This window comes from Lepidothrix coronata, unplaced genomic scaffold, assembly GCF_001604755.1.
Source record: "Lepidothrix coronata isolate B3197 unplaced genomic scaffold, Lepidothrix_coronata-1.0 Scaffold156, whole genome shotgun sequence".
Taxonomy (NCBI): domain Eukaryota; kingdom Metazoa; phylum Chordata; class Aves; order Passeriformes; family Pipridae; genus Lepidothrix; species Lepidothrix coronata.
In genome coordinates this window covers 615,746-632,896 of record NW_016690336.1, presented here as the reverse complement: position 1 = coordinate 632,896, position 17,151 = coordinate 615,746, and the positions used below count along the sequence as shown (strand labels likewise).

At 51.5% G+C, this 17,151-nt stretch overlaps 2 protein-coding genes across 2 annotated transcripts in view; one reads left to right on the top strand and one right to left on the bottom strand.

Moving 5' to 3' along the window:
- Positions 1-17,151, bottom strand: part of CUNH20orf194 (chromosome unknown C20orf194 homolog) — a 732,083-nt gene that overhangs the window by 114,296 nt on the left and 600,636 nt on the right. The window lies entirely within an intron of this gene.
- The window catches only part of ATRN (attractin), a 172,651-nt gene continuing 166,618 nt past the window's right edge, over positions 11,119-17,151 (top strand). The window contains exon 1 of the mRNA XM_017828986.1: positions 11,119-11,133. Within this exon, the coding sequence (XP_017684475.1) occupies positions 11,119-11,133 (15 nt within the window). The remainder of the gene's footprint in view (positions 11,134-17,151) is intronic.

Genomic DNA, 17,151 nt, shown 5'->3' with positions numbered 1-17,151 from the left:
AGGGGAGGAAAGGTTGGTGCAACCTGGAGTGGCCTTCGGAGTGTTGCTGCTGGCATCAGGGAGCTGGGATGCTCCTCTCAGGAGGAGATGGGAAAGCACAGGGCTTTATCCTGTCTCTGCCAGAGTTCTGTTACCTGAGAGTCACACACCAGGAATACATTTATAGGAGAGGCCACAGAACTGGGACGTGCTGTGCCAAGGGCAGGTGAGCTGCGGCCTTCGTAAAATCATGGAATGGTTTGGGTTGGAAGGGACCTTGAAGCTCATCCAATCCCACCCCCTGCCATGGGCAGGGACACCTTCCACTAGCCCAGGTTGCTCCAACCTGGCCTTGGACAATTCCAAGGATCCAGGGGCAACCACAGCTTCTCTGGGCAACCCAGGCCAGGGCCTCCCCACCATCACAGGGAACAATTTCTTCCTAAAAACTAATCCTGGATAAAACTGCTTGTGGGATTGATCCAGGGACTCAGGACAGAAAGAGAGCAATGCTGGTGAGATGGACAAGTCCTCTGGGTAGTTACAGAAGATGTGAGGGACACAGAAGATGCCAGGGGGGTACTTCTGGGTGCTGGCAGAACCAGTGGGATGCTCTCCATGTATCGGCTCCCACACAGCTTGGGTAACTCAGCAGTGGAGAAGCTGGAAAGCAGAGAACTTCACAGGGCAGTTTCTGGCCACTTGCATGTTCTTGGTCCTGGTTGTGTCACCCTGCAGTGGGGACAGAACAAAACTGTGGTGACCTGAACTGCCTGGGCTGGATGATCCCAGCTCCGTGGCCGGTGTACAGGGGCTCGAGGCAGCAAACACACGGGTCAGGGCCCCCCGGGGGTGAGGGGCTCGAGACTCACACATTAAAAACACGTCCTCTGCTGCAGCACTGATTTTCAGACCTGGTGAGGAAGACCACTGGCACAGGGAAGGGATTTTCCAGCTCACACTTTGAGCCTTCCCTACCAAGGTTGTGGCTGCCCCTGGATCCCTGGAATCATCCAAGGCCGGGTTGGACGAGGCTTGGAGCAACCTGGGCTAGTGGAAGGTGTCCCTGCCCATGGCAGGGGGATTGAAGGATTGAACTGGTTGATCTTTAAGTCCCTTCCAACCCAAGCCATTCCATGATTCTGTGATCTCTCCCATTCTGTGATGGTTGTCATTCCTGCACTGGGTCATCTCCACTGATGTTGCTTTGGTGGATTCTCCGCCCTCCTGGTGTCAGAACTTCATTATCTGACCAGAAATTCTCCTTCACTTGGAGCTCCTTAAATCTGTGTTTGCCCTGTTGACTGGGGCATGGAGGACAGCTTCTCCATGGAGGAGACAAGAGGTGGCCAATGATCCATGAAATCCCTTGGCTTCACCCCAAGGACCGTGTCCACCACTGTCTCCTAAGTGCTGTTTGCACTCCTGTAACAGAACTAAGTCCTGGGTGGCAGAGATTCAGACAAGTTCATGATCTCAGTGTCTCCAAAGAGAGGGAACTTCCCTGGAAGCACCTGAGTCACCCCATCCACCCTCCTGCCTTCCCTTTTATCAGCTCATCAGCACTTTCCAGGCAGGCAGGGGACTTTTACAGCACCACCTCCCACAAGGCAAATCCTCTAAAAACAGTCAGTGGAGCATTTAATCACCGTCTCCACAGCGATTCCCGTCCAAACACAAGACCTGCTCCCCTCTCTAAGCCTTTTTAATCCCTTTTTCTCTAACGTGAGATATCAGGCTGAGGGAAATAACACCGGCAGTCATAAGGATTGGATTAGGTGTTCCTCAGCAGCTCCTGCAACTCTTCTCTAACCATCAGGCAGGACTTTGTCACGCTCTGTGGGCTTGGGCACAAGAAGGTGAAGGTGTTTTCACACCAGGAGAAAAAGAATATAGCAATGGGAGGGAGATATTGAGGTCCCCCACGGAACAGCTCTTGCAGAAATTGGGGCAACCTGGTCTAGTGAGTGACATCCCTGCTCGTGGCAGGGGGTGGAACTGGGTGGTCCTTAAGGTCCCTTCCAACCCAAAGCACTCTGTTGATTCTGTGATTCCATGAAATAACCCCTCTCCAGGGCAGAGGACTCTCTAAAATTATATCAGGCGTGCCCTGATCACACCGTGGTACCCGCGGGCAAATTGAGGAGTTTGGGATGTCCAATCTACAGCAAAGGAAGTGGAAAACAGGTTTCTTAGTGGCTGTTTGCTGTAAAATACTTCCTCTTCACCTCTACTCTGACGTTTTTATAGGACAATGTAAAAATTTTTATATTCAGCAGCCCTTCTGTTTGTTTAAGTAACAACAATCGAGGTCAAAGGCATTTCCTGGAGACGACCTTGTGGCGAGGAGCTCTCCTGTTTTAAGTGCTCATTAATCCCCCCGGGGAATATCCTGGGCTGGCACCACTATTGAGGCTTCTCCACCATCACAGTTGAGACTTTAATGTGATCACTTAATGGTAGGTTGTTATTTTTCAGCACTTAATTATGACAAGGTGCTTGTTGTGTGTCGTTTAAATCACTCCAGTGTGAAAATCCCCGTTTTTAAACCCCTCTGTTCCCACTCAGACCTCCCTACATCCCCAGGGGAGTTATTTTCCCTTTGTGCCCCCTCAATCCTTGACCCGAGTTCTCTGTGCAGGTGCATCATTCAGATTTTGCTGGATTTTCCCCCAAAGTAATCCATTCGTTTCTGAGCTAAGGGAGAGCGAAAAAAAAATAGTAAAAATAAAAATCAGACGGGGGCTCGTGGTGAAAAAGAGACACTTTCCATGGTCATGGGGTTTCTGTGTGAGCTGAGGGGATGAAAGCTGCCCTGAGGGGTTGGGTTGTTTATGACACCTCTCCAGGAGCACTGGAGACTTGGGACAGAGCATTGGGACTCCTCTGTTGCTGCTGGGATCATCTTCCCAGCTCATCCCTCAGACACACAGCCCTTGTGACTCCAGCCTTCCCCTGCCTCACAGTCTGAGCCTGCACCAAACAAAGCTCCTTCTTTTCGACTTTAACTCCCTTCTCTGTGTAGCTGCAGACTTTTGCAGCCCCCTGGAGTTTGACATTTTTGTCTGCTTTTTCCTTAATTCTCTCCTTGGTCTTCCCTTTGGAAATGCCCCCCAGTGCCTGGAATTCACCTCTTGCTCAAGTCTGCAAACTCCCAGCTCTTCAGTTTTATGCTCATCATCCTTCTCCCCTCCTTTGCTTGGCTCCTCCACTGGCTGAGTCCTTCCTGCCCCTTGGTTCTGAGCTTCCTGCAGGGGAGATATTTTGCTTTGCTTAAAATCCACCCCCCACCAAAGCTCTGATTCTCACCTGAGGCTCTGACAGCGCACCCATGGTGTGTCTGAGGAGGTCTGACGGGCACAGGCTGGAGCCTCTCTGCTCTGGAGCCAGGCTGGGAGAGCTGGGGGGGTTCCCCTGGAGAAGAGAAGGCTCCAGGGAGAGCTGAGAGCCCCTGGCAGGGCCTGAAGGGGCTCCAGGAGAGCTGGAGAGGGACTGGGGACAAGGGATGGAGGGACAGCACACAGGGAATGGCTTCCCACTGACACAGGGATAGATGGGATATTGGGAAGGAATTCCTGGGTGTGAGGGTGGTGAGGCCCTGTCCCAGGTTGGGCAGAGAAGCTGTGGCTGCCCCTGGATCCTTGGAAGTGTCCAAGGCCACGTTGGAGCAACCTGGGCTAGTGGAAGGTGTCCCTGCCCATGGCAGGGCATGGAATGAGATGATCCTTAAGATCCCTTCCAACCCAACCCATTCCATGATTAATAGCACTGGCTGGTTTAGCAGCAGCATCTCAGATCCCAACTACAGAGGACATCCTGGCTGTGCCACCCCAGACAGGATCATCCCTCCTGTGGGGCTGAGCAGCCAAAGCTGCACCTTTTGGGTCACTGGGATCAGCCACAACCTCGCAGCCTGAACCAGAAATGGCTCAATATTTAGGACCAGCAGTCACACCATCCCAGTCCAGGAGAGCTGGAGAGGGACTGGGGACAAGGGATGGAAGGACAGGACACAGGGAATGGCTTCCCACTGCCAGAGGGCAGGGATAGATGGGATATTGGGAAGAGATTCTTCCCTGTGAAGGTGGTGTGGCCCTGGCATGGGTTGCCCAGAGATGCCTGGATCCCACTCACACCCATCTGCACACCAAAGCATGGCAGAGTTTTGCTTTCCTGTTTCAAAGACAAACTTTGCTTTTGAAGTTCATCCCAGTCTTTCTTGGAGCCTCCCTTCGAGTACTGAAAGGCTGCAATAAGGTCTCCCTGGAGACTCCTCCAGGCTGAACCATCCCAGTTCTCTCAGCCTTTCCTCATAGGAGAGGTGCTCCAGCTTCTCATCAGTTCTCTGCAGCAAAATCCTCTGGGATGGGCTCACATGGAGACATGGAATCACAGTATAGTCTGGGTTGGAAAAGATCTTAAAGCCCATCCAGTTCCACCCCTGCCAGGAGCAGGGACACCTTCCACTAGCCCAGGTTGCTCCAAGCCCCGTCCAACCTGGCCTTGGACACTTCCAGGGCTCCAGGGGCAGCCACAGCTTCTCTGGGCAACCTGTGTCAGGGCCTCCCCACCCTCCACAGGGAATAATTTCTTTATTAACATCTAATCTAAACATCTGCATTGCCAGTGTCTCAGGCCAGCTGAGGTGAGTCCCACCCTTTGGGAAGAGGCAGTGCTATCCACAGGATATCAAACAACCCGGAGTCAGTGCAGCAGTCCTGGGCTGGAGCAAGGACAGCATTCATGGCTCCACAAAGGCCATCCCCACTTCCTCGTGGCTGGAGCACAGTTCAGCCAAGGAATGCTGAATTTCTTGGCTCTCCCTGAGTGTTCAGGGCCGAACCACAATGATCTCTCCACGTTCCCAAAGGTGCTGCTCGGATCATGGCTGAGGCTCAGAGCTCCTCCTTGCAGAAGGGCATTATCCCAGGTGCTCAAATAGCAGATTTATCTGCCAGTCCCCAAGCCAGGCTGACTCACAGATCCCCAGATAACACCTCCATCCAGTGTTAGTTCTAAAACACACAATCCTGCTCTAAAGACACCTCTGGGGAGTGCCTGGTTGCCGAAGAACCTGCTCTGTTTTCTGTCGGCAGCCACCTCTGTGTGCTCAGGGTAGATCCTTTCAGCAAACAGAGCCTGCACAAGGCAGTCCTGCTCTCTCCAAACCAACCTTTCTTGTTTTGGCAGGTGTCTCATCACCTCCCAATAGTCCTGAAGCTGCACTTGCACTTGTGCTGAATGGGGGTTGTTCTTTTTTCCCCATTCCTTTGCCTCCCACTTTTCCTCCTCGGCTGCCTTTGCTCAGGCTCACACCACGATGCTGAGGAGAGCTCGAAGCAGCAGCAGAAAAGTCAAAAAACCTTTCATTATTATTATTATTTCTTTTATAAATTACGAAGTTTTACTTTTTAAAAATATTTATTTATTTAAACAGGAAAAAATTAAAAACCAAACCCAGCTCCCCAGGCCTTTCTGAGTTATAATGAAACAGTTTCCTCCAAAGGAGCCCAAGGGATTCCACAGCAATATCCCTCTTGAGCCAAACATTCTGCCTCCTTGGACAGCTGCACAGGGCTGAGACTGCAGTGCCATCACCCCAAATTGTGCCACAGACCCGAGCTTGCCCAGCAGCACCCGGGAGCCCGGAGATGTGAGACCCTCTGGGGCCGTGGATGGGGTGGGAGTAACATTTACAGCCCAGGCAGGGGCAGCAGGATGGAACCAAAAGCTGTGGGTGCAGGAAATCACCCTCCCCGAGTTCACAGTCCCTCCCTGCCTCCAGCTGCGTGACCTGTCATAAATCCCACACCAGACAGCCACGTTATCCCATCTCCTTCCTTCTCTCCTCGCTCCCCTCTCCCTTCCTGCCCCCTCACCCCCCAGGATTTTGCAGCGACTCACCCCACGGAGCCAAGGCTGCTGCAGGTCTGCTCCAAACAGTTTATTCCTCCGCCCTGTGCCTCCCAAAAAACCATGCCCTGGTGTTACTGCTCCCCATGGAGTTACACCATGGAGCAACAAACAGGCTTCCGAGGTTCTTTGCCTCCTAAGACTGGTTTAATCCCCTGCTAAGCCCTGTAATGTGTAGGTATCTGCAGCTCTGCTGCAGTTAAGTTGCATGAAACCATTAATCTTGATTTAGTGGTCAGAAGTGTTGATTAGTCACTTATTTTCAAGCCCCAAATATTTCTCTGAGGTGGTCTGAGCTGCTTGGAGGAAGTGGGGGAGGGTTGGACCTGGAGGTTTCTCCCACCCTCGTTTTTTAATGTGATTCCACAATCCTGCTTGCTCTATCCATAAGAATTCACCCTTGTATTTTGAGTGTATTCTGTGTGTTTATCCCCCTCTTTTAAGCATTTCTTACTCTCCAGTGCAACCCCTAGCAAAATACCTGTTCCAGTGCTATTATTAAGCTGGGCTTTATTATCCTGATTATACTTTGCCCGACTATTTTGTGCTGAGGTGCAAGAGGCGTTTGGGGGAACTGGTTTCAGTTTAAAACCAGTAACTCTTTACTGGTTTGTCCCGTCACGACAGGAGGAAGCAAAATGATATAATCTAAACCCACAGTTCCTTCTGTGCTGTTTCAACAGGGCACAGACCAGCCCATGGGGAAGTTCCACTCACCTTAGGCTCCAGGCACCAGTTGAACTCCACATCCAGCCCCTCCCACGGAAGTCACCCGGACCATTCATCCTCTTAATTACAAGTCCACGTGTAAAAGTTTGGATAAAGAGGAGTTTCATAAACTTTCTATAAACGTGCGGCTCCGGATCCCGGAGGATCTGTGGTCGAGGAAACTCAATTAGCCCGAGGTGGCTCAACAACAGGGTTTGCATCTGTTCTGCCAACACAGTCCCCAGCCAGGTATTAAGTTGATTTAAACCAGCATAACTTCACCCAGGGAAGCCAACAGCCTGCCCAGGTCATGCTCAGTGCTAAATGCTGCTGCCCCAGTGCTAATTTGGTTTATAGAATCATGGAATTGTGGATGGTTTTGGGTTGGAAGGGACTTTAAAGACCACTCAGTTCCACCCCCTGCCATGGGACACCTTCCACTGTCCCAGATTGCTGCAACCTGGCCTTGGACACTTGCAGGGATCCAGGGGCAGCCACAGCTTCTCTGCCCAACCTGGGCCAGGGCCCCACTGCCCTCACAGGGAAGAATTGCTTCCTAATATTCAATTTAAATCCACCCTCTTTCAGCTTAAAAGCATCCTCCTTTGTCCTGTCACTTGTCCCAGGTCCCTCTCCAGCTCTCCTGGAGCCCCTTTATTCACAGAATGTTCCCAGAATGAGGCAGGTTGGAAGGCACCACAGCGGGTCAACTGGTCCAACCTCCCTGCTCAGGCAGGATCATCCCAGAGCACACGGCACAGGATTGCATCCAGAGGGCTCTGGAATATCTCCAGGCACTGGAAGGGGCTCTGTGATCTCCCTGGAGTTGAACAATCCCAACTCTCTCAGCCTGTCTCCATAGAAGAGGTGGAATATTATCCTATGAAAAAGGAGCAGCTCTCCTGTAGCTGTTGGTGTGAAGCTCTTCCAGAGCTGCCCGTCCTGGAGCCTCCCGGTGCCGCTGTGCAGTTTGTGACACGTCTCAGTTTGTGACGCCTGGGAAGTGCAAGACAAGATAATTGAAGATAATTTAACTCAGTTCCTCGACCATGAACTTACAGATCCAGTGCATTCCTGCTCCAACAGCCTCCAGTGCGAGTCTGGCTGTGAGTAAGCAACGTGTAAGGTGCTCCAGGGGCATCCCCACTGATGGGGAGCATCAAAAACAGGGAACAGGCTTCGAAAAGAAAGGGGATACAGAGGGAGAAGAGCCCAAATGTTGGACTGAGGCATTTCTCTTCTTGTAAATGTCAGGATGAGGGCCTTTGTGCTTCCACAGGCTCACAGTCATGAAGGTTGGAAAAGCCCTCTGAGATCATCAGTCCAACCATCCCCCAGCACTGCCAAGGCCACCACTGACCCCTGTCCCCAAGTGCCACATCCACAGGGATTTGAAATCCCTCCAGGGATGGGGATTCCACCCCTGCCCTGGGCAGCTGTGCCAGGGCTGGACAACCCTTTCCAGGAAGGAATTGTTCTCAATATCCAAACTACACATGGTGCAAGCTGTGACTGTTTCCACTTGTCCTCTCCCTTGTTCCCTGGGAGCAGAGCCCGACCCCCCCTCAGCTCCCCCCTCCTGTCAGGGAGTTGCAGAGCCAGAAGGTCCCCCCTGAGCCTCCTTTTCTCCAGGCTGAGCCCCCCCAGCTCCCTCAGCTGCTCCTGCTGCTCCAGCCCCTTCCCAGCTCCATTCCCTTCCCTGCACACGCTTTCAGAATCATTACTTTTTTAATGGTCTCTCTTTCCTCCAGCATGAAGCCAAGTTCCCAGTAGATCCTTCCAGCCGTGCCTGAGAGCTCATGGAGAGCAGGTGGACCAGCAGCCCCGTGTGGCACTAAAAGGCCACCGTCCCAAGCACAGCAGGATCCAAGAGGTGGAACCCTGGGGCTGTTTTTGTCGGGAACACCGAGGAGGACTCAGCTGCAGAAAGGACTTTGCACCGAGTGGCTTTTTAACAGGGTGTTTTCGTGGGGAGCCACAGCAGATCCTTGGCAGGAGTGGCTCTCCTGGAAGCTGCTAATGAAGGTGCTGCCTCAGCCCTTCAGCCAAGGGGGCCAAACCACCTCAGCCAGCCCTGCTCCGTCCCCCAGGGAGCCCACAGGGAGAAGTGGGTGTGTAAGAGGTGTGTTCGTGCTGGGATTTTTGACAGGGAGTCACCAAAACAGCCCTGAAGCCCAAGGCTGGTGTCTCCTGCCACTACTGCTTTCCTGGTCGTGCCCAGGGAAGGTCGTTAAGGCTTCAAGCAGCTGAGAAGATGGAGCTCGTATCTTCTCCCATTCCAATGTCTTTCTCAAGAGCTGGAAGGAGTCAACTTCCAGTGTGAGCCAGAAGGAGAGAGAGAACTGGTGGTGGGATTGCACCCAGCAGAGGTTGGGGACTGTACAGGGTCTGTCTGTGCAGCAGCCAAAATCACACCGGCACCCCTGGAGCGGTGCCTGACCTCCCTGTGACCCCTCTGACTGCTCTGGTGGCAGTGAAAGCCACCACGGGCACGGCGGTGCCAGGGGCTGATTAGGGAAGGTGTTTCCATCCCAGGAACATGAGTCAGGCAGTGCCAGGCACATGGCAAGGGCAGCAGTCACGTTTCCTGGTCGCTGCATTGGCGAGGGTTGGGCGACAGGCAGGGCAGAGCTGAGGAAGCCAAAGAAGGCAAGGTGGGCACTGGAGCCTCTACAAGTGAGCAGGGAAAAGATAAAGATTGGGAAAGCATCTCATAGAATCATAGAATCAGCTGGGTTGGAAGGGACCTCTGAGATCATCAGGTCCAACCCCTGATCCAACTCCGCTGTGGTTCCCAGCCCATGGCACTGATGCCACATCCAGTCTTGTCTTAAAAACCTCCAGGGATGGAGAATCCACCACTTCCCTGGGCAGCCCATTCCAATAGCTGAGCACCCTCTCTAGAGAGAAATTCTTTCTAATGTCTAACCTAAACCTCCCCTGGCACAGCTCAAGACCCAGCCCTCTTGTCTTGCTGATGGTTGCCTGGGAAAAGAGCCCAACCCCCCCTGGCTCCCCCCTCCTGTCAGGGAGTTGCAGAGAGTGAGGAGGTCTCCCCTGAGCCTCCTCTTCTCCAGGCTGAACAGCCCCAGCTCCCTCAGCCTCTCCTCATGGCAATTGTGCTCCAGTCCCTTCCCCAGCCTCGTTGCTCCCCTCCTTTCCCCTTCTTCCTCTCCGTGGGAGGCGAGACCTCCTCCAGCACACCCAGCACCATCTGCCCGCCTGTCGATGGGTGCGAGCGGGCTGAGAGTCTGGCACCCAGCACGGGGCTGCCAAGGCTCCCCCTCCACCCAACCCCGGGCCCCAGCTGCTCCCCCAGCCCCACGTCAGAGCAGGAGTCACCGAGGTCAGACACGGCAGAGCCGCTGCTCCGTCTGGCGCAGCCCCGAACAAAGCGCGGCCTGTCTCGGCCGCTCTGTTTGGGTTTTTGTTTCGAGCCCACAAAACTGCCTTGCCTCCCTTTATTCCTCCCAAGAATACCCTGGATAATGCCAGCAGCTCCTCTCTTTTCAGCCCCTTCCCTCAGCTGAATGTCTGAGGGGAGGGTCACACTCTCTGAATGCCTCTCGTTATCCTCTCGCTCCCTGTCGGGAGGAAGGAGGGAGGCCGGGGCTGTTTCTGCAGCATCCAAGCTCTGCCCAGACTTCATCTAAACTTGCTATTGTTGGTCAATGATCTTTCAATTACTTTGCTCTGTGCTTGATGTATTCATCACACACTCCTTCCTAAGCCAGGCTGCAACTGGACAATTGGGCTATGCACAGGATTTGCTCCCAAACAAAACCTTTCTTTTCATAAATATCACGGTTTGAAAGTGTAGTTGGCTTTTTTTTTTTTTTCCCTGCAGCAAATTTACCAGCCTGTTGTAATTTTAAAAAAATATCTGTCTGGTGAAGTGATTTTTCCGTTCCCACCTCAAGTTACTTTCTTTTGACTTTTCTTCTCCCTTTCCCCTCCTTATTCTTTATACAACGCTTTGATTTTTCTTATGAAGCTGGAGGTTATCTCAAAATATGCCAGGACTTTGGAGGGGTGGCTTTTCAGAGATTATGGCTCGGGGCTGGGAGCCACAATTTCCAGGTTTGGCCCTACCTTAGTCCCTGCTTTACACAAATCAACGTTTTCCCAAAACAGACACTTTGATTTCGTAGTTACCCAACTTGAGGCCATCAAGATGCTGCTCTTCAGAGCCTGCACATCTTCCCCCTGAAATCAGAGGGAGATAAATGGGTCGCATCTTTTCGTAAAGCTCTTTCTAAGACACGACCTGAAAATAGAAAATCTGCAAGAAAACCAGAAGCAGAGCAGATACACCGCGGGCAACTCGGCCACTGAGATGCTTTTTGCTGAACCTGCGTGGATCCAGATGCCTTTGTGGTGCTACAGAATCACACAGCTGATCTTTAAGGTCCCTTCCAACCCAAACCATCCTATGGTTCTCTGAAATAGTGTTTATTTTTAATTAGACAGAAGTGCAAAGTCCCAACTTTAGTAGTTGCAGGGCTCTGCACAGGTGACATGACCCAAGCCCAGGTGAGGTTGTCACCGACTCACAAACCACCACCTCCACCACAGCTTTGGAAGGGTGTCAGATTCTTCATTTTCTCTCCTGATTTCTGTGCTTCAACAAAGTTTTAATTACTAATTTTCCCCTATCCTAACACTCCAAAGCAGCTGTGCAGCTGCAGGTATTTTCCAGCTATTCATCATTATCGTGCCTGCGAATCTCTCAGACCTTTGTTCCTGGCAGCACTTTAGTTATTATATTTCTTCCCTTATTAAGCACATTTAGGAGGACCTTTGGTCATTACGTCCCCATCTAAATAAAGGGAAAAAAGAGAGATCAAACTAGACTTTAGTAAACTCCAAATTTATACTTGAATGTCCTTAATGATTGGATGTGTGTGTCAAACACGCTCACAGCAGGATTTTCAGGTGGGTGGGTGGAAAATAGATGGTTTCTGTGCTTAGTCCTGCTGTTCTGACACTGGTGTCAGCTGGGGAAGGAGCTCCTGGTTGGCACAGGTAGGACTTGTGCCAACGTGAGGGCTGGGGCAGGATCAAGGAAACCGAAACAAAACAAGGGTGAGTTGTTTGCAGGAAGTCTGGGGAGGAAAAACAAATATTAAACAAGCCCTTCAAATGACCCAGAGAGTGTTCTGAAGGAAGAGTCAGGGTTGTTCAGCCTGGAGAAGAGAAGGCTCTGAGGAGACCTGAGAGCACCTTCCAGTGCCTAAAGGGGCTCCAGGAGAGCTGGAGAGGGACAAGGGATGGAAGGACAGGACAAGGGGGAATGGCTTCCCACTGCCAGAGGGCAGGGATAGATGGGATATTGGGAAGGAATTCTTGGCTGGGAGGGTGGTGAGGCCCTGTCCCAGGTTGGGCAGAGAAGCTGTGGCTGCCCCTGGATCCCTGGAAGTGTCCAAGGCCAGGTTGGAGCAACCTGGGCTAGTGGAAGGTGTCCCTGCCCATGGCAGGGGGTGGAACTGGATTGAGTTCCCTTCCAACCCAAACCATTCTGTGACTCTACAATGAGGCCACGTGGCAGCTGTTAAATGTAGGGTTGGCCCACACACCTCCCCAGGCAGCAAATGAGCATCTCCAGGGAAGATATTTTGGTCTGGGCACGACCCTGGTGCAGCTCAGACTTCACTGGTGCTGCAGAGGTGAAGCACCAAGGGAAGAAGAGCTCTGGGGAAAACCGGAGTTTGTTTTGAGTCACCTCAGTTACTTGGGCATTTAATGAGTTGCATTTACTGAGAAAAGCTTTAGTGCTTCATGATAGCAGGAATTTCTTGCTTTTTTTGTCAGCCTGGGAAGGCGAGGAATTCCTGTTGGGGCGCGAGGGATGACCTCAGTGCTGGATGGCAGAATGTCCTTCTCCTGCTGCTGGTAGAGCAAGGAAGGTGCTTTGGACAGGGAGCAGGGACATGCTGCTGGAGCCAGCCTGGCCTGTGTCATCTGGACACACACAGGGCAGCTGGAAGGACCTTCAACAGAAGGGACTGGGCTGGAAGATGCTGAGGATTTGGGAACGTGGGCAGAGGTTGCAATGGGTGGAAAGAGCAGGCCGGGTGAGGAACAGAAAAGCTGTTGATGCTGGGTTATGAGCTAATTGGAAAGAGCTGATCCCAGGCCCTTGGGAGGGGAGTTATTTCTGGAGTTCAGGGCTCCTGCGAGCTCATCTCCATGGAAGGAGAAAAGCCTGTACAGTGCAGCGTTATGGTTATGGCTCCATGTGATTTTTGCCCCCAGATATCACCGTGACTTGATCCATTTTGATAAACAGACCACGGAACCAGCTTCCCAGGGCAGCTCCACTGTTTACACATCCGTGATATCCAGCTCAGCAGTGACTCAGCCACCAGCAATGATGTTCTGACCTTATTAATATCAATGGGAGTCTTCTTAACGAGGACATAATTTCACCCCAGAGGCCAATTCATTAATTAGCATCTCCGGCTCTCCTGTCATTGGCCATAGGAAGTGGGGAGTCACTTGGCTTCTATACTGAGCAAATATGTGCTGAGTAAATATGGATTCAGCTGCACATGGAACAAACAGATGGGGCCATAAAGGATTGGCAGCAAGAGAGGACAGAGGTGAGTGTGGCTCCTCATCCCAACAAACTGAGTGCTGCTGGTACCTCCTCACTGTGGGGTTGTCTAACATCAGTGTCTGAGGAAACGCCCATGGAATCAGTTGTTTATTTCATATCCTGCATGAGGGTCATAAAATATCGTGGGATGGAGTATCCTGAGCTGAAAGGGACCCACCAGGATCATCCAGTCCAACCCTTGACCCTGCCCAGACACTCCAACGATCCCACCCTGTCCCTGAGAGCGTTGTCCAAACCCTCCTGGAGCTCTGGCAGCCTTGGGGCTGTGCCCACTGCCCTGGGGAGCCTGGGCAGTGCCCAACCACCCTCTGGGAACAGAACCTTTTCCTAATATCCAGCCTAACCCTGCCCTGACACAGCTCCAGCCGTTCCCTGTGTCCTGTCAGTGGTCACAGCGAGCAGAGATCTCGTTCAGCAGTCACTGAAGAGCTGCTCTGATGATGGTATATTTTCAGCTGTGATACCCTCAGTGCAATCCCCTCCCTCTGTGTGGTTGTGAAAACACCATTGTCCTGCTGTGCCTGTTGCCAGGAAAGAGTGTTTTAATCATCCTCGTATGTCTATTATGAAATATTTTTGTTTTCTGAGATAAAAATAGCCCAGCCAGCACTCTGGGCATACCTCACTCCTCCCCTTCCAAACCGTATTTCACATCAGAAAGTTGCCTGCTAATAATAGGGGAAAAAATAAAAAAAAAAGGCAGCATTTTGGAACATTTTTTGCATGTTAAAATTGGACAGATTAAAGTTAATTTAACAATAATGACCTCCCACAGTTAATATTTGATGCAGACAGCGCCAGGGCACAGTGTGATCACTAACAAGGTCAGGAAAGGATTCCTTCTCTTGTGCAACACTCAGGGATGTTACTCTTCTCCCAGGTATTTGAGATTGGCCACGGGCAGCTGGTGAACCCTCTGTTAGCTGGGCTGTGTTCTCAGAACTCTCTCTCCCTGGTCTGCTCTCATTTGCTGGATGATCTTCCTTAACTCTTCATTTAAGGGAGTTAAAGTTGCTTGGTAAAAACTAACCATCAACCCCCGCATAAATCTAATAATTTTAGTTATTTGGTAGAAAACCCTTTGATGCCCTTTTGAATTCCCAATTTTCCAGGTTGCCCAGAGAAGCTGTGGCTGCTCCTGGATCCCTGGGAAGTGTTCAAGGCCATGCTGGACAGGGCTTGGAGCAACCTGGGCTAGTGGAAGGTGTCCCTGCCCATGGCAGGGGGTGGCACTGGATGATCTTTAAGGTCCCTTCCAACCCAAACCATTCCATGATTTTATGATTTTTAAGGAACTACAATCAGAAAAAGGGTGGGGAAAGATCTAAGGAGAGATGGCATCTTGTGCTTTTTCCACATAGCTGGAAAAAACCCCCACATAAACTCTTGAGCACAGAAGCAGTTTGCCAAGCCCGACACCAAAACTGATATCCAGGATGGGAGCAATTGCTCCACGTTTATTTTCATGTATTTTCACACTTAACCAGTGTCTTCCCTTCCCATCTCTTGTGCAACAGTGAGCTGTGTTTGGCAAGAGAGGGGGGAGGAGATGCTGTGAAAATATGAGTATTGTTACTGCTGATAACTGCAAGTGAACCCCAACAGATGTGGGGAGGGACAACACAGAGGATGGGGGGGGATATCTCAGGGCAGATGCCAAACCCAGCCCTGAGCTGGTGGTATCTGACCAATCCATGTGGTGCTGGAGCTGTGCCAGGGACGCTTCCTCTGGTGGGAACCCTCTGGCATCAGCTGGTGGGAGCACCTCGTGCTGGCAGCACCTCTGTGGCTGTGCTGGGTTTGGGTGACAAGGTTTTGGTACAGGGGGTGGCTGCTGTGAGAAGCTTCTGGAAGCTTCCCCCGTGTCCGTGGAGCCAATGCCAGCTTGCTCCAAGATGGATCTGCTGCTGGGCAAGGCCAAGCCCATCAGCAATGGTGGTGGAGCCTCTGGGATAACGTATTTAAGGGGAAAAAAGCCCTGCAGGAGAGCTGCTGGAGAGAGGAGTGAGAACGTGTGAGGGGAAAACCCTGCAGACCCCCAGGCCAGTGCAGAAGGAAGGGAAGGAGGTGCTCCGGGCACCAGAGCTGAGATTCCCTTGCAGCCCCTGGAGGACTCCACATTGGAGCAGGGGGATGCTCGAAGGAGGCTGTGGGCCCATGGGAAGCCCAGGCTGGAGCAGGATCCTGGCAGGACCTGTGGGCCCATGGAGAAGGAGCCACTCTGGAGCAGGTTGCTGGTAGGACCTGTGACCCAGTAGAGAACTCTCACTGGAGCAGCCTGTTCCTGGACTGTCTCCCACAGGAAGAGTGTGAGGAATCCTTGCCCGGAGGAGGAAGGAGCAGCAGAGACCACGTGTGACAGACTGAGCACAGCCCCCATTCCCCATCCCACTGCACCACTTCCAGGGAGGGAGTAGAGAAAATCAGGAGGGGAGTTGAGCCCAGAAAGAAGGGAAGGATGGAGGGAAGGTGTTTTAAGATTTGGATTTATTTCCCATTGACCTACTTTGATTTGATTGGTAATAAATTAAACTGTTTTCTCCAAATGGAATCAGTGAGTGAGCTCTCCCTGCCCTGAGCTCGACCCACAAGCCTTTTGTTGTATTTTCTCTCCCTGCCCAGCTGAGGAGGGAGCAAGAGCAGCTTTGGGGGGCACCCAGTGCCCATCCAGGGTCACCCTACCACAGTGGCACAGTGACAATCCAGACACCAACATCACTCCCTGGCTGTGTCCTGGGCTGGGTGGCTCCCAGAGCCAGACTGGCTTCTCTGGCAGCACCTTGGATCATGGCAGTGGTTGGAATCCGACTCCACAGATTCAGGGCATGCTGGCAGTTGTTTGTGTCCCAGGAATACAGATGTGTGCAGAAATAACCTCTCTGTGCCTCCATCTCTGGATAGCCTAGAAGGAATTTGTAACCTGTTTGTCATCTCTCACACCTTTTTTTGGGCTTGTATCTCCTTTGGATACCAGGCCAGCCCAGCTCTGCAGTTTTAAACTAAGCCCAGGATTTCATCCTCCTTCTTGAGGCCTCAAGCAGAAAAGGCAAAATATCTGAGCAAAGGTTTTGTTGGAGAGATACTTGACTGACAAGACACAAACCACTCTTTAGACTGTTTTCTTTCCTATCTGCTCAACACCCTTCATTACCCCAGCTGGAAGCCACCAAGGCTCCCACTGAGAACCTCCCTCAGCTCACACAAGAAATAATAATTGGCTTTCTAAGTACAAGTGAACTAGTTAAATATGATGAGTTGGCTATTTTCACAACTGCTGTACCTAGACTGTCTTTGCACTGCTGTACTTAGACCCTGGTCCCCTTTTTGTAGGGGAAAAATAAGAATAGTATCTTTTTTTGCATTTCTTAAAAAAATAATTCTCAGTTGTTGACGTATTTCCATGTTTGAAACATGGCATTAACTACATGAGCAAATCCAGATATAATCAGATTAATGGAGACAGACCAAAAGCAACATTTACCCAAGAACTCCAAACACTGTCAACTTTCTCACTCCTTTTTCACTCTGCCAGAAATGAAAGGTCTGAAATTTTCACGCAGCATCTCTGCTTCTGCTCCACCCTTCCTGTCACAAAGGGCATCCTTGCTGCATGTACAGCAGAGTCTGCTGCTTTGCCTCATAAGAGGAGGAGGTTTAAGTGCTTTATTTCTTCCTCCATCCATCCAGTCCTTTGCTGTTGCAAGTTAAGGCCTAGCTGTTGGAGAGCATTAGCTTCTTTTCCAGAGTAGGAGGGCATCTTTTTGCAGATCCTATTTTTCTTGCTTACACAGTTAAATAATAAAATGACAGAATGGTTTGGGTTGGAAGGGACCTTAAAGATCATCTCGTTCCATCCCCTGCCATGGGCACAGACACCCTCCACTCTCCCAGGTTGTTCCAACCTGGACTTGGACATTTCCAGGGATCCAGGG